At 39.5% G+C, this 17,756-nt stretch overlaps 1 protein-coding gene and 1 non-coding gene across 11 annotated transcripts in view; both read right to left on the bottom strand.

The window, feature by feature from the left end:
* RC3H2 (ring finger and CCCH-type domains 2) overlaps positions 1 to 17,756 on the bottom strand; it is a 58,750-nt gene that overhangs the window by 28,440 nt on the left and 12,554 nt on the right. For 9 of the 10 annotated variants that reach the window (XR_008656502.2, XM_055271189.2, XM_055271194.2 and 6 more), the window contains exons 3-9: positions 17,343 to 17,460; positions 14,766 to 14,999; positions 7,080 to 7,255; positions 4,450 to 4,650; positions 3,849 to 3,981; positions 3,611 to 3,729; positions 1,061 to 1,173 (exon numbers count right to left, since the gene is read on the bottom strand). Coding sequence is in view for 9 of the 10 variants with exons in the window: in XM_055271189.2 (XP_055127164.1) it covers positions 1,061 to 1,173; positions 3,611 to 3,729; positions 3,849 to 3,981; positions 4,450 to 4,650; positions 7,080 to 7,255; positions 14,766 to 14,999; positions 17,343 to 17,460 (1,094 nt within the window). In the remaining variant the exon portion in view is untranslated. Of the gene's footprint in view, positions 1 to 1,060; positions 1,174 to 3,610; positions 3,730 to 3,848; positions 3,982 to 4,449; positions 4,651 to 7,079; positions 7,256 to 13,061; positions 13,138 to 14,765; positions 15,000 to 17,342; positions 17,461 to 17,756 lie in introns of those variants that run through there. The other variant, XM_055271196.2, reaches the window with a different exon arrangement.
* LOC129479974 (small nucleolar RNA SNORD90) lies at positions 4,069 to 4,179 on the bottom strand. Its single transcript, XR_008656891.1, has one exon. It is a non-coding gene; the product is annotated as a small nucleolar RNA SNORD90 (small nucleolar RNA).

Genomic DNA, 17,756 nt, shown 5'->3' with positions numbered 1-17,756 from the left:
TCAATAATGAAAGTCTTAGTTAAAAAACAAAACAACAAGGCCGGGCGCAGTGGCTCACGCTTGTAATCCCAGCACTTTGGGAGGCCGAGGCGGGCGGATCACGAGGTCAGGAGATGGAGACCACGGTGAAACCCCGTCTCTACTAAAAATATATAAAAAAAAAAATTAGCCGGGTGTGGTGGCGGGCGCCTGTAGTCCCAGCTACTTGGAGAGGCTGAGGCAGGAGAATGGCGGGAACCCGAGAGGTGGGGCTTGCAGTGAGCCGAGATCGCGCTGCTGCACTCCAGCCTGGGTGACAGAGCAAGACTCTGTCTCAAAAAAAAACAAAAATTGGATAATAGTATTAAACCTTATATACATTAACTTTTATGTCTCGGGTAAAGGGACATAGAAAAAGGGGTTAACCATAGGAGAAGAGAAAGAATATACAGGGAAAAAGAATGTTAAAAAAACCAAAAGCCATAAAAAGGATATATATCTGCTTTACCATTTTGCCTGAGACTTTGCTGCTAGGTTTAACTGAATCTGAGCTAATAAGAATGCAAGTATTTTCATTCTACACAGGTGCTCAGTATAAATATGGATTCCAGCTATAAAATGGTCTCAAAATATGACCATTGAGTAAAGTTCTAAATCACTTATGTTAATCTTGTACCCAGATCTTATATGTTTTGTTTTGAGGCAGAGTCTTGCTGTGTCCCTCAGGCTGGAATGCAGTGGCGTGAACACACTCACTGTAGCCTTGACCTCTGAGGTTCAAGCAATCCTTCCACTTCAGCCTTTTGAGCAGCTGGGACCACAGTTGTGGGCCATACAGCTAATTTTTAAATTTTTTATAGAGACGGGGGTCTTCTTATCTTGTCCAGGCTGGTCTCAAACTCCTGAGCACAAGCAATCCTCCTGCCTCAGCCCCGCAAAGTGCTGGGACTACAGGCATGAGCTATGGTGCCCAGCCCTTAACTTGCATTTCTGAAATTCATCACAAACTTCAGGACTGTATATAACACTGCCATAAAAATCAAAAATGAAACCCATATGAAACAGAATTCTCAACACTTACTTTTCAAGCTCTTCCTGAGAATGGGCAAATGTACAATTTGTTCCTCGTGGACAACCCCCTTGCTGTCGCAAATCTCGGCACATGCTAGTCTTGTATTTGCTGTTTGGCTGAGGCTACAAAAATGGAACACATTCAATGAGTGGCAAAGTGAAGATTCCATTTGTTATTCACTCTAGGAAGTTCAGAACTTTATAATTACACCTTTAATTCTTTTTCACATTAGACAAGTAATTCTTGTGCTGAAACAACTAATATTCCATTGTTTCCTGTTGTGAGTTATGTGACATAACCCTGAGTTGGCACTTTAGATATTCCTTCTGAAGATTATTCGAAACTGGTTCAAATGTTATGTCCATTTATTCATTAGTTAACAGAATGCCCAGAAAAAGAAAATATTTTTTCATCAATTTATTGGTCTTAAAATTCTGCTACCAAAATCAAACAATTTTAAAAAGCATTAAAAAAAACCAAAAGCTTTGTCTAAACTTTCTCAGAAAAGGTAGAATACAATTCCCCCTAGAAGTGAAAAATTACCAATTCACTTGTCAGCTTGAGGGTACAACTCTCAGGCTTGAACTATTTGAGTTCACACAATGAGGCAGAATATTAAAATTTCACTATTACTTCTACAATTTGCATCAAAATCTAATACATTCTTATTCTTATGAGCCTAAGATGAAAACATGGTTTTAATATTTTAAGTTATAATATCTTCTAAGGAGAGAAGAGTACAAAATGTAGGTTTGATCCCAGCTCTGACAGCACAATCTTTTTCATTTTTTATTTTTTTTTATTTTTGAGACACAGCCTTGCTCTGTTGCCCAGGCTGGAGTGCAGTGGCGCCATCTCAGCTCACTGCAAGCTCCACTTCCCGCGTTCAGGCCATTCTCCCTGCCTCAGGGAGCTCCCAAGTAGCTGGGACTACAGGCGCCTGCCACCACGCCCGGCTAATTTTTTGTATTTTTAGTAGAGATGGGGTTTCACCATGTTAGCCAGGATGGTCTCGATCTCCTGACCCCGTGATCTGCCTGCCTCACCCCCCCAAAGTGCTGGGATTATAGGCACAAGCCACTGCGCCCAGCCCCCTAACAGCACAATCTTATGTTATTTAACCTCTTTGAATTTCAGCTTGGAAATAGCAACTACATTGCAGGTGGCCGTGAGGGTAAGAAATAATACATGTAAAACATTGAATGTAGTGAATGGCTCATAATAACTTATTAAATAGAAGTTATTAGTATAAAGGATTATATCTTAACTTCTTTTTATTTTATATTTTTGGAGACAAGAGTCACTCTGTCGCCCAGGCTGGAGTGCAGTGGTGCGATCTCGGCTCACTGTAGCCTCCATCTCCCAGGTTCAAGCGATTCTCCTAACTCAACCTTCTCAGTAGCTGGGATTACAGGCATCCACCACAATGCCTGGCCAATTTTTGTGTTTTTTTTTTTTTAGTAGAGATGGGGTTTCACCATGTTGGCCAGGCTGGTCTCGAACTTCTGGCCTCAAGTGATCCACTCACCTCAACCTCCTAAAGTGCTGGGATTACAGGCGTGAGCCACCGTGCCTGGCCAGGATTTTTTTTTTTTTTTTTTGAGACGGAGTCTCGCTCTGTCGCCCAGGCTGGAGTGCAGTGGCGCAATCTTGGCTCACTGCAAGCTCTGCCTCCCGGGTTCACGCCATCCTCCTGCCTCAGCCTCTCCGAGTAGCTGGGACTACAGGCGCCCGCCACTACGCCCGGCTAATTTTTTTGTATTGTTAGTAGAGACGGGGTTTCACCGTGGTATCGATCTCCTGGCCTCGTGATCCGCCCGCCTCGGCCTCCCAAAGTGCTGGGATTACAAGTGTGAGCCACGGCGCCCGGCCTGATTATATCTTAACTTCTAAAGTACATTGAAAATTATCTTGAAAATTCAAATTTCGGCCCGAGCACTTTGGGAGGCCAAGGTGGGCAGATCACCTGAGGTCAGGAGTTTGAGACCAGCCTGGCCAACATGGTAAAACCCTCTCTCTACAAAAAATACAAAAATTAGCAGGGCGTGGTGGCGCTTGCCTGTAATCTCAGTTACTTGGGAGGCTGAGGCAGGAGAATCACTTGAACTCAGGAGGCAGATGTTGCAGTGAGCTGCGATAGGGTCACTGCACTCCAGCCTGGGCAACAGAGTGAGACTTCGTCTAAAAAAAAAAAAAAAAAAAAAAAAAAAGAAAATTCAAATTCCATAAATTTACATATAGAAATTCAATACAGAAAAAAAATGACAATTTCCCACAGTAGAAAAGAATTAGACAAAATGTTTGGAATCAATTATCTACATTTGGTCAAAAATATTCTGTAATGAAGTACACTCAGACCCAAGATACCCTCTAAACTCTTGCTGTGCTATGAAATGTTTACCAAGTACACTAAAAACTGGGTTCCTCCCAAAAGAACAGAGATGATAAAAACTTAATGAGTCACATACGGAGTCCAATTAACAAAACAGCTTGTTAAGATGTTCAGGATGAAACTGAGTTAGAAATAATAGCAGTCAGAAATGCAATAAATGTACTTACCTGAGGGGTCTCATGGCCTTTTCTACTATAATTCTGTATGAAGTCCACAAGGCCATGAACTACTGTTTTAACAGCTACCATTGCATTTTCTAGCTGCTCCCAAGTTGGTGAAACAGCATCTAAAACAAGCCACCAAGGGCATGGGGGTTGGGGGGGAAGAATGTTAGCAGTAATTCTCTTGTGTTATTCACCTCAAAAGTAGAAAAAAATATAAGCAACTGAGCATATTCCCACATACCTGGATTAGGGTCTATGTTTGCAAGAAGCTCTAAATGAGGCCTCAGTCTATTTAAGTTAGCTGGGTCACCTGTTCGTTGCAAAACAATTGTCAATTCCTGGACACTCTTTGCAAATGACTCTGGAGACTGTAGCTAACAAACAGAAATGAGAATGCTTTTTACTTTGGTTCTTATGACACATTTATACTCAAATACTTTCAATTTATCAACATATTTAATAGGTTTTCAAGTGTCTTCAGATTCCATAGTAGGAGTATCAGTGATGAATTAAATTTTCAACTCAGAATCTGCCCTATGAAATTCATCATTAGACACTTAGAAAACTTATAAACTGCATTAACTCTCTGAGGTCGGAATATAGATAAGCTTGAAACTTTGTAAGCCTCATTGCTTTTATGCTAGTATCATGTATTTGTTTCCCTATTGCATCCCTTTATTTTGCAAGTAGAAAAATAAAAAGAAAACAAGGATAATTTATAAGAGTCTGACAATTAAAAACATAGGAATCTCCAACAGTTTGTGTATAGACTCTTTAGAATATTCTAATACTCTTCAATGTAACAGCAATGATAGAACATCAGCATCTCTAATTTCACAAACCTTATCAATGATAGACTGCATGTGTGATTTATGAGCCAAATCACCATACAAAAGAGAGGACCACTGCTCAGGTGAAATACGGAGTCCTGCTTCCATAGCAATATGAACAATTTGGGCATCATGTTCTCTGCGTAATGCTTCATAACTCCGAAATTCTTCCTTCAGCTGCATTAGGGAAGAGTCTTCATCTCTTTTGGTAACCTAAAAAATAGAAAAGAGAAAAAGAAACTCATCAGAATTGGTCTGTGTTTTCTCCCTTCAACTGATTCATTTATTCCTTTTTCAGGGAGGGTGGGGGATACTTACATATCAGACACCACACAAATAAGGTACAAAGATAATGTCCTGACCACAAATTCTTTCTGGAACAAAACAGAACTTACATAACTAAATACATAATCCTTGCCTTCAATGATTTCAGCCACTAGTAAGAAAGAGAAACTTGTAAGTAGAAAATTATAGTAAAAGTTATAAGGTTTGATGGCAACAAAGAGGAAAGGGAATTAAATTAGGGAGAAGAAAGGGATTTCAGAAACGGCTTCTCCCAGCTGAAAGCTACATGAATTGATTTGCGCACAATAAACAGGAGTTTCCAGAGCAAAGAAAGGTGAGGAGGCCAGGGATAGTGGCTCATGCCTGTAATCCCAGCACTTTGAGAGGCTGAGGTGGGCAGATCACTTGAAGTCAGGAGTTTGAGACCAGCCTGGCCAACATGGTGAAACCCCATCTCAAATAAAAAATATAAAAACTAGTCAGGCACGGTGGTGGCAGGCACCTGTACTCCCACCTACTCGGGAGGCAGAGGTTGCAGTGAGCTGAGATAGCATCACAGCACTCCAGCGTGAGGGACAGAGTGAGACTCCGTCTCAAAAAAAAAAAAAAAAAAAAAAGGAAAAAACAGAAGGGGGAGAAACAGAATTTTTAAAAGAGAAGCAAGTGGTGAAATAGAAACATGAAAAAGCAGAGCACATAGGGTTAAGGTATGATGTAGGCTAGAGAAGAATAGAGGGCATTATATACTACGACAGGAAATTTGGATATTATTATGAAGGGAATATGAAACCACTGACTTTTTTTGCAGGGGTGGGGACGGGGAGGACAGGGTCTTTGTCACCCAGGCTGGAGTGCAGTGGCACGATCTAGGCTCGCTGTAGCCTTGACTTTCTGGGCTCAAGCAATCCTCTCGCTTTGGCCTCCCAAAGTGCTGGGATTACAGGTATAAACCACTGCACAGAGCTGATTGAGGATTTTTAAGCAGAGAAGTGACATGATCAGATTTATGCTTTAAAAAACATCACTTTGGTAACAATAGAGGATAAAGATAGACAAGCAAGGAATCCAGCTAATAGGTAGGCATATATTACCACTACCACATGATAATTAAGAAATTTTCTAGGGAGGCTGAGGCAGGAGGATGGCCTACGTCCAGGAGTTCAAGGCTGCAGTGAACTATGATAGCACCACTGCACTCCAGCCTAAGCAACAGAGCAAAAGTCTGTTGCTTTAAAAAAAAAAAAAATGAAAAGAAGAAATTTTCTGCTACCAGAGAAATTATCATCAGGGTATTTATATAGCTTTAATTTCTACTTAAGTAGTAAAAAACTATACATTCAAAAAGTACAGAGTTTTACAGGGCCTAGTGAGGTTGTGTGTGGAACCAGAGTTTAATTTCAATTGTTGCCCTAAGAGCATGAAACTAAACACTATGACTATGAGGCAGATAGTGTCCAAGCCTCATTAGTGGAATTAAATGAATTCACTTCAACACATTTCTATTATCAACTACCTATTACCTCAAACTAAGTGGTCTGCCAAAGAAACATTTTTCTGTCTGTACTATTTTCACTCTTGGGGGCTATAAAACCAACAAAATAACCTAAACAAGCTTTTGTTTCAAATTTAAATGTTTTACTTTCATAGAAGCCAATAGGCCTTTCTATTTCCAAGTACATGAGCCTTTCTCAAGACCCAGCCAGCAACCTACACTCTTAGATCATAAAAACATTTTAAGGATTCACCTTGCTTTCAGTATCTGTCACTACCTGCTAGACTATTAGACAATGAAACTACATTTTAAAATATCTTGGGGTTCTTCCCTACCCTTTCCACTAAACAAAAAACAACATCTAAAAGCAGAGTAGGCCAAACTCCTCAACTTTCCATTTCCTGGTTGTATCTGAGATAACATGCAGGCCATTTTCAGATTAAAGGTGTTAATCTAATCACTACAGAGAATAAGATAACAAAAATAATAATGGGTTACAAAGTTTACATACTCCTTACGAAGTTTCCGATATAGTCTCTGATTTCCTTTTAAGAAAGACACTAAATGTAAAGAAATGAGGCTTCTGCAGTCCACTTTTACTTGATAAGAGTCAAGTTTACCAAATGATTTCCTTATGTTCTTTCTGTTACTAACATTTTCACATATATGCTCTTATTTTGCCAATAGATAGTAACGGGTACTACCAAAAGGTGGTATCACAGATGCAATCTATGCAGAAGGAAAGTTTCCTCTCAACTCTTGTAAGCATTCTGCATTGCTAGGGCCTCTAGACTGGGTAACATGAATTTCAGGAAGTCTCTGTCTCACAAACAGGCATGTCTTTACATAGATACTTAATGCTTACCTTAAAACAAGAAGCTCGATACAGTAGTTGCACAACATGACCAATACTTGTTTTTGATGCCTGAGGAAATCTTGGTTCTAGTCTCTGCACAACAAAAAGTACCAGAACTTTCCTTGAGAGGGCAGAACCATCTTCTAATGCCAGTAACACCAGCTTCAAGGCCTCTTCTTGCATAGCTAAAAATATTAAAGGAACATGAGTTCATGACAAACGAGGAACCCATCAGATCATGTGTGTCATAGGCATCTTTGGGTATTAGAGTTTATAGTGGCCCATTACCCATAATTTATATTTAATTAGCACAAAGAGGACATCACACGTACATAATTCAAAAGGTAATCAAGCAAAATAAAACATACTTTCCATAAATAAAACATATTTTCCACTAAATACCAATCAGAACACAAGTTAACAGAACTTAAAATATATTCTGTATTTAACAGTCAATTAGATGATGATAATGTTAAGGTAAAAAAAAGTCATTTATAAAACACATAGCTGGGTGTGGTTGTTCATGCCTGTAAATCCCAGCATTTTGAGAGGCCGAGGCAGGAGGACTGTTTGAGCCCAGGAGTTTGAGAACAGTTTGGGTAATATAGGGAGACTCTGTCTCTACAAAAAAATGTTAAATATTAAAAAAATTAGCCAGGCATGGAGGCACGTCCCTGTGGTTCTAGCTGCTTGGGAGGCGGAAGTGGAGGATCACCTGAGCCCAGGAGGTTGATGAGCTGTGATCACGCCACTGCACTCCAGCCTGGGTGACAGAGACCGACCCCATCTCAAATAAATATATAAAAATTAGGCCGGGCGCGGTGGCTCACGCCTGTAATTCCAGCACTTTGGGAGGCCAAGGTGGGCAGATCACAAGGTCAGGAGATCAATACCATCCTGGCTAACGTGGTGAACCCCGCCTCTACTAAAAATACAAAAATTAGCCAGACGTGGTGGCAGGCACCTGTAGTCCCAGCTACTTGGGAGGCTGAGGCAGGAGAATGGCGTGAACCCGGGAGGTGGAGCTTGCAGTGAGCTGAGATCGTGCCACCACACTCCAACCTGAACAACAATGCGAGACTCCGTCTCTTAAAAAAAAAAATTAAACACACAGAACTACTCTGACAATGATATGCAAGGGACCTACAGTAGGCTTATAATAAATGTTATTGTTTTCATGCATGAGACTGTTACTTTGCCTGTCAGAACTATTTTGTATATAATTTAAAAAATGATATTAGCCTCTGAATGCAAAACCCAAAGAAGGTATTAATTTCATTTATGTTGCTTTACAGCCAGGAATATATGGTATAATCTGAAGTTAATCATTAGAGAACATCAGACAAACCTAAATTAAGAAATATTCTGAGACTGGGCACACTGGCTCATGCTGGGATTACAAATCCCAGCACTTTGGGAGGCCAAGGTGGGCAGATCACCTGAGGTCAGGAGTTCCAGACCATCCTGGCCAACATGGTGAAACCCCTTCTCTACTAAAAATATAAAAATTAGCTGGGCATGGTGGCATGCATCTGTAGTCCCAGCTACTCAGGAGGCTGAGGCAGGAGAATCCCTTGAACCCAGGAGACGAAGGCTGCAGTGAGCCGAAATTATGCCACTGCACTCCAGCCTGGCGACATAGTAAGAGTTCATCTCCAAAAAAAAAAGAAATATTCTGTAAAACAAACGGTCTGTATTCTTCAGGAATATCAATGTCATGAAAAGCAAAGAAAAGCTGACGAACAGTTCCAGAATAAAGACAACTAAAATGTATAGAAAGTGATCTTGAACTGGATCTTACAGTTGAAGAAAATAAATACTATAAAAGATATTTTTGGAATAGTTGACAAAACTGGAATATGAACTACAAATTGTATATAGTACTGTATTGTCTCATTAATTTTTAAAACTTTAATGAATATAATATTGTTACATAAGACAGTATCCTTGTTTTTAGGAAAACTAAATACTTTAGTTTTAAAGTATTAAAAGGAAAGGAGCATAAAACAAGCAACCTGTTCTCAAATGGTTCAGAAGAGAGGGAAAGAATAACAAATATGACAAAATATTAGAAACTGCTGAATGTCAGTAAAGAATATACAAAAAATTCTCTGCATTATTCTTACAACTTTTCAGTAAATACGAAATTATTTCAGAATTACAAATTACAAATACATGGTTATCAATCAAAACAATAGAGCTTAAGAGCTGAAAGATTATCTAGATTCAAAATACAAACCCTTTTTCTAAGTGAGGCTACTGAGGTGCAGAGAAGTTAAGTGACTAAACCAAGGTAACATATCTAGTTACCAGCAAAATTGGAACTATAATGGCAAAAACCACAATTACTTTTGCACCAATCTAATAGAACCAAGGACTTTTAAAATTCTTTAAATTTTTTTTTTCTTTTTTTTTTTGCCACCCAGGGTTTCTCTGCTAGCAAGGACTTCTTTAAAAATTGAGATAAAATTAACCATTTTAACCGCACAATTCAGTGGTATTTACTATATTCACAATGTTGTACAACCATCAACTTTGTCTAATTTAAGACATTTTCATCACCCCAAAGGAAACTCATCGCCATTAAGCAGTCACTGTTCATACACTTTATACACAGCCCCTGGCAACCACTAGTTGGCTGTCTGGTTTCTTTCATTTAACGTGTTTTTTTTTTTGGGGACAAAGTCTTGCTCTGTCACCCAGGCTGGAGTGCAGTGGCACGATCTTGGCTCACTGCAACCTCCGCCTGCTGGGTTCAAACGATTCTTGTGCCTCAGCCTCCCAAATAGCTGGGATTACAGGTGTACACCACCATGCCCAGCTGATTTTTTTCTATTTTCAGCAGAGACAGAGTTTTGCTATGTTGGTCAGGCTGGTCTCAAACTCCTGACCTCAAGTTATCCACCCGCCTCGGCCTCCCAAAGTGCTGGGATTACAGGTGTGAGCCACTGTGCCCGACCTAATGTAGTTTTTTTGAAGCTCATCCACATGCAGCATATATCAGTATTTATTCATTTTATGGCTGAGGAATGGCCTATTTATAGATACACAACAATTTGTTTATCCATTTATCACTTGATGGACATTCGGATTGTTTCCACCTTTTGACTACTGTGAATAATGCTGCAATAAACATTTGTATACAAGTATTAGTTTGAATACTTGTTTTCTATTCTTTTGGGTATATACCTAGGAATAAAACTGCTGGGTCATATGGTAATTCTGTTTAACTTTTTAAGGAACTGACAAATTGTTTTCCAAAGCAGCACACCATTTTACCTGCCTACATTCTCCACGTTCTCATCAATATTTGTTATGTTCAGGCCGGGCGCGGTGGCTCATGCTTGTAATCCCAGCACTTTGGGAGGCCGAGGCGGGCGGATCACGAGGTCAGGAGATCGAGACCACGGTGAAACCCCGTCTCTACTAAAAATACAAAAAAAAAGTTAGCCGGGCGTGGTGGCGGGCGCCTGTAGTCCCAGCTACTCCGAGAGGCTGAGGCAGAATGGCGTGAACCCGGGAGGCGGAGCTTGCAGTGAGCCGAGATTGCGCCACTGCACTCCAGCCTGGGCGACAGAGCGAGACTCCGTCTCAAAAAAAAAAAAAAAAAAAAAAAATATTTGTTATGGTCCATTTTAAAAATTATGGCCACTCCTAGCATTTTGGGAGGCTGAGATGGGAGGATCACTTGAAGCCAGAAGTTCCAAAGTTACAGTAGCTATAATCGTGCCACTGCACTCCAACCTGAGCAATGGAGCAAGACCCTGTCTCTAAAAAAATGAAATAAAATAATGGCCAAGTGGGTATAAACAAGTATGTCACTGTGATTTTGATTTGCATCTCCCTAATAACTAAATACACTCAGGATTTTTTCATGTGCTTGTTAGTCATCATGTCTCTTCTTTAGAGAAATGTCTATTCAAGTTATTTACCCACTTCTAAGTAAGGGTGTCTTTTTGTTTCTGAGCTGTAGAACAAAAGAGATTTGACACCTAGTCTAGTGCTTCTTAAAGTAAACATCAGGAAATATCTAAAGGTAACATTCTTAAATTCTGTATAAAAGTAGATTTTTGAAATATTTTAAAACTTTGTATAATGGAAAATTTGCCTCACTTTTAGTAATGCTAAGATTTATCAGTGAGTTCAGACTTTATCCATCTACTATAAATTTCCCCAGTAACCTCTCATCTAATGGGTTTAACAGCTACAAATAATTCTTGCTGAAGCCCATTAATACATTTGGGGATTCAAAATTGTGATTTTTCTAATTCTATCATTTTCTAAATGTATTATTAGTTTGAATTCAGCTAAAAGAGGAAACTTTCCTCAATATATAAGAACTGTCCCTGAAATTGTTTGTACATATTGTGTTTCAATCCTTTGGAGTCATTCATTATGATGTTTAAATTGCCCCACTTACATCTAGTAGGAGCTCCTTCATGTTCAATTCTTTGTCCTTTCAACAAAATTGTCTCTCCCTCCTCTCTTTCTCTGGGGGTCAACTGATCCTCCCACCTCAGCCTCCCAAAGTACTGGGATTATAAGCTTTTTTGCTTCCCCCCTCCCCACCTAGCACAAGACTTCCTACCCTAGGACTGGAATAAGGCATTTATCAAAAGAGCCCTGCCTCCTTTTAGTGGGAAATGGTATATATGAAAGCCCACAATCTGGGTGTTATGGTTATTCATCACTTCTAAGCATTTTCAGTGGACAGACCTTGGACATTGGCATTTTTTAGAAATAGAAAAACAACTGAGTCTGTACTGATATTGCCAATTCAAATTTAAGGCTGCAGGAGTTTTACTTAAATCTTTGATTTTATACCTGTATCTTTTTTTTTTTTTTTGAGACGGAGTTTTGCTCTTTTGCCCAGGCTAAAGTGAAGTGGCATGATCTTGGCTCACTGCAACCTCTGCCCCCAGGTTAGAGCAATTCTCGTGCCTCAGCCTCCCAAGTAGTTGAGATTATAGGAGCCTGCCACCATACCTGGCTAATTTTTGTATTTTTAGAGACGGGGTTTCGCCATGTTGGCCAAGCTAGTCTTGAACTCCTGACCTCAGGTGATCAACCCACCTCGGCCTCCCAAAGCGCTGGGATTACAGGCGTGGGCCATCGCGCCCGGCCTTGTATCTTTTTTTTAAATGCTGAAAGTCTTGGCTCTGGTGGCATTAACATAATTATTTGCTTGCTTGTTTTTTTTTTTTTTGAGACGGAGTCTCGCTCTGTCGCCCAGGCTGGAGTGCAGTGGCGCAATCTCGGCTCACTGCAAGCTCCGCCTCCCGGGTTCACGCCATTCTCCCGCCTCAGCCTCTCCGAGCAGCTGGGACTACAAGCGCCCGCCACCACACCCGGCTAATTTTTTTGTATTTTTAGTAGAGACAGGGTTTCACCGTGGTCTCGATCTCCTGACCTCGTGATCCACCCGCCTTGGCCTCCCAAAGTGCTGGGATTACAAGCGTGAGCCACTGCGCCCGGCCTTGCTTGCTTGTTTTATCCAACTGTGTGTCTGTTTAAGTTTCTAAATAACAATACCAGAATTATGAACAATATGACAAATAAATATAATTTAGGATTTATTATATATTCCACTAGGGATATAAAAGTCAAAACACTGTGTTCTAAAGTAACCTGAAATAATTCATTCTCAAATGGATATGCTACCAACTTGTTTTAGCTTTATTTTTAGGTATTATTTTGATCATTTTTAATTAAATTTAAAAAATATTTAAAGTTGTTTTATAATTACATAAAACATTTATGTGGTTCCAAAGTACAAAACAAGATAGAGTTGGCAAAGTCTAGCTTCTGTCCTCGTCTGCTTTCCCTTGATTCCTCGTTCTTCTACATACTGGTATTAGTCTTCTATTTTTTTTGCCATTGTTTCTTTTAGAAAATTTAAATGAGTAAGTGGATTTTCTCCCTCTTTCTCTTACTTAGAAAGTACTATACTGAGCACATTATTCTGGACCTTGCTTTTATTTTTTAACTTACCAACGTATCTGGAGGTCACACCCTAGCAGAATATATACTTCTTCCTCATTTCTTTCGACAGCTGCATAGTACTACACTGGAAGGATATACCACAGTTTATTATACTAGTACCTTATTACGCATAGGCATTCAGGTTGTTTCCAGATGTTTGCTATTACAAATAGTGCTTTTATAACTGTATGCATTCTGTACCTGCTGTTGTCTCTTTGGGATAGATTCCTAGAAGTGGGATTGCTAGACCAAAGGGTAAACACAGAGGTAATATTTTCAGATGTTGCCAAATTCCTTTCTTTAAAAGTCTGTACCACTTTGCATGCCCATGACTACTGGATGAGAGTACCTCACACTCTTGCCAACAGAATATATTTTCAGACTTTAAGATTCTGCCAATCTGATAGGTGAGAAATGGTATTTCTTGCGTCTTTTGACAATTTTTCAACTGGTTGTTGGTCTTTTTCTTCTGAATTTTTAGACATACCTTATATATTAGTCATATTAGTCCTCTTTGTATGTTTGTTATGTAATTTATAAATATTTTCCCCAGTTGGTCTTCTTTTTCTTTTGCTTATAATTTTTTTGTGATGTAAATTAAACATAAAATTATATAGTCAAATATCAATTTCTTCCCTTATTGTTTCTAAGATTTTGAGTTAAAGTTAGAAAAATGTTCCCTACTCACAAGTTATACAGAAATATATTCTTTTATTGGTTTTTATTACCTGTATAATTTATTTTTATTTTTAATAAGGATTTCTGACACGTTTGTAATTTATGTAGTTTATAGAGAATAAGAAATGCATCTAATTTTGTTTTTTCCACATTTTGATCTAGTTGTCCCAACATCACTTATTAAAATTTTCCTTTCCAAAAATAAATTCTACCCAAACTGTAGTTCTAAATCACAAAGTTCAAACAATAAACCTTCAAGAAGAAAACATAGGAGGGAACTTCATAACCTTGGTATAGGTGAAGATTTTTTAAGACAGAACATAGATAACACTAATCATAAATAATTATCCCCTAAAAATGATCAAGACTTTAAACATTTTTTTTCAGACCAAAAAATAAGCTTACCTTTCTTTGGCTTATTACGTGTTCAATCTTAGGCCTCTAACTTGGTTTTCTAATTTGTAAAACTGTAGCTATATTGCCTATCTTGATGGCAATTGAAACTTAAATGAGAAATTTTGTTTTAAAACACAAAAGCACTGTCTATCATATAAATTAAGATTAATAAAAACAGATTTATATTGGCTGGGTGCAGTGGCTCACGCCTATAATCCTACAACTTTGGGAGGCTGGGGCAGGCAGATCACCTGAGGTCAGGAGTTCCAGACCAGCCTGGCCAACATGGTGAAACTCTGTCTGTACAAAAAATAGAAAAATTAGCCGGGTGTGATGGCGTGTGCCTGTAGTCCCAGCTACTTAGGGGGCTGAGTCACGAGAATTGCTTGAGCATGGATGTCGAGGCTGCAGTGAGCCAAGACTGCACCACTGCACTCCAGCCTGGGTGACAGAGTGAGACCCTGTCTCAAACAAAACAAAACAGCAATAACAACAACAACAAAAACAAATTTATCTTTAATTATATCAAGATTTGTACATATAAAGACGGGCTGAGTCTCAGGATTCACCGAGCTCCAGAAATTGGCATCCTCAAGCCCCAATAGCTAATAAAAAAGGTAAGATAGTAACCTATCTTACCTGGCCCTAAAAACTGGCATCCTCGAGCCCTGACAGCGGCCCATAGATTGGCAGACAACTGCTGAGGGTTCTGGTGCTGTAATATCAGTTCTGTTACAGTTCTTTCTCCAAGGGACCGAGCTGCTCGCATGGCTCTTACACGACCTTCTTCCTCCACCAGTTGACAGTTTACAAGTGTCACCAGTTTCCTTTGCATTGGACGGCTCAGTGCACTCTGGTTCAAGCTAGCTACACCTTTAGGAAAAGGGAAACAAAGGGAGCTAAAGTTTTTTCAATAAAAAATAAAAGTCAATTTTCATTATCTGTATTTAACTATTAAGCCACAATTCCTAATGAGTCCCTTGTAATGTGCTTTCATTTTTCTAACAGTATTCTGTCTCTGTTATTATTCTACAGTAATAAGAAGCCTAATTTTTAGCTACTTTAGCAGTTTAACCTAAAAGTAAAAATGACTCCTTTTTAATTGTATATAAGACATTTAGAATACTGCTTAATGGTAAGCTCTTAGATTCTACTCCTATGTACCTATGTAAGAATACTGCTCCAGCAATTCTCCCCTCTCCCACATGATCAAATTTTCCCTCTTTACTTGAACATTTCCATCATCACAGAATAAGAACAAGTATGCTGTTATTTCATCCACCTAAAATACAAATATTTTCATTGATCCTGCTTCCCCCACCAAATCTGCCCCATTTCTTTTTTCTTTGGAAACAGAGTCTCACTCTGTCGCCCAGGCTGGAGTGCAGTGGCACAATCTCAGCTCACTGCAACCTCTGCCTCCTGGGTTCAAGCAATTCTCCTGCCTCAGCCTCCCGAGTAGCTGGGATTACAGGCGAGTGTCACCACACCTGGCTAATTTTTTTCGTATTTTTAGTAGAGATGGGGTTTTATCGTGTTGGCCAGGGTGGTCTCAAACTCCTGACCCCAAGTGATCTGCCCGCCTCGGCCTCTCAAAGTGCTGGAATTATAGGCGTGAGCCACTGTGCCCAGCCTCTGTTCCATTTCTTTCTTCTCTTTTGCAGCAAATTTTCTAGAGTTGTCTATACTCGTTTCCTAGTCTATTGCCTTAACTACTTGGCCAATTGTAGATCACTACAATTGATCTATTCACTACTTCCAATTCCTTGTTTCACAATCTCTGAAACCTACCCCAATCAAATTTTTCCCAATATCACTTGACCAAACTTGCTAAATTGGTTAAATTAGTTAATTCTTAGTTCCGTATTTTATCTGACCTTCCAACAGCATTCAACACACATGATTACTCATTACTCCTTTAAAACACACTATTTGGCTTACTAATGGATCCCAACACTAGAAGAATGCCTGACACTCTCAGTCCATGCTCTTTAGATAGCTCTTCAACAAATGAATGAATGAATACGGATAAGTTTCTCAGTAAAATCACTATGGCCACATACACAACAGTGCAAAGCATTCAGCAGGTACAAAATACTCAATATATTCATTCATTCAACAATTGTTTATTACACCTATGATGTGCTAAGTATGCAGTGATAAAATTTCAGTTTTGTCATAGACTTAAAATAATTTATTACACTTGTACGTCTATCTCCCCCAGTAAACTGTGGGCTCCATGATGGCAGTGACCTTAGTCACTGTTTAGTGCTCAATAAAATTTAATGAATGACTGAATGAATACATGCATACATGAAGCTGTCTTAATAGGACTTATCAAAACTAATATTCTGTTACAGCACTATTACACAATGAATTCAAATAATGTACAAATTTCAAGATGCAGTGACTCTGGTAATTTTTTTTTTTTTTTGAGACAAAGTCTCACTCCTATTGCCCTGGTTGAGTGCAGTGGCACGATCACAGCTCACTGCAGCCTCAACTTCCTGGGCTCATGTGATTCTCCTACACTGGTCTCCTCAGTAGCTGGGACTACAGGAGTTTGTCACCATGCTCAGCTAAATTTTTGTGTTTTTAGTAGAGATGGGCTTTCGCCTTGTTGCCCAGGCTGGTCTCAAACTCCTGGGCTCAAGAAATCCACCCACCTTAGCCTCATACAGTGCTCAGATTACAGGCATGAAGCCACCACGCCCAGCTTGAATTTTTTTTTTTTTTTGAGACAGAGTCTTGATCTGTCACCCAGGCTAGAGTGCAGTGGCACCATCTCGGCTCACTGCAAGCTCTGCCTCCCAGGTTCACGCCATTTTCCTGCCTCAGCCTCCAGAGTAGCTGGGACTACAGGCGCCTGCCAAGACGCCTGGCTAACTTTTTGTATTCTTTGTAGAGACAGGGTTTCACCGTGTTAGCCAGGATGGTCTCGATCTCCTGACCTTGTGATCCACCCACGTTGGCCTCCCAAAGTGCTGGGATTACAGGCGTGAGCCACCGCGCCCGGCTCCAGCTTGAATTCTTAATAACAATATTGGTTATTTTCAGAAAATAGGACAACATAATTTTCTCAATCTATACATTTTTCAAGGCATTTCTCAAGCAAACTCCTCTTCCATAACTTAATAGGGTGTCCACATCAAGTCATTCAAAGTAAATGTACTACCAAGTCCTACTTATCAGTAAAAATGCATTTTATGAACTTACCTTTACCTCCACTTAGTGGTTTTAAGTAGAGTGCCAAATCCTCAACGCATTTCTTTGCAACCTCATAGTGTTTATTCTCACCTAGATTACTTAACTTAATTGACTGATGATCTGGTACCTTAAAAAAAAAAAAAAAAAAGGAATATGGCAGAAATACATTCATCCAGCTCACGCAACTATTATTTATGTACTTGATAATAATCTTGGTGAGTATAAAATTATAATGCATAGATAATACATGAAAGCCATTTAAGTAAAATTAAAGTCAAACACCTAGCCAAACTGCTTTCCACAAACCAAAAATAAGGCCGGGCATGGTGGCTCATGCCCGTAATCCCAGCACTTTGGGAGGCCAAGGCGGCAGATTAACTGAAGTTAGGAGTTTGAGACCAGCCTAGCCAACATGGTGAAACC

This window comes from Symphalangus syndactylus, chromosome 3 (genome assembly GCF_028878055.3).
Source record: "Symphalangus syndactylus isolate Jambi chromosome 3, NHGRI_mSymSyn1-v2.1_pri, whole genome shotgun sequence".
NCBI classification, from domain to species: Eukaryota; Metazoa; Chordata; class Mammalia; order Primates; family Hylobatidae; genus Symphalangus; species Symphalangus syndactylus.
The sequence above is the reverse complement of the archived record's forward strand: the minus strand, read 5'-3'. Positions and strand labels throughout refer to the sequence as shown.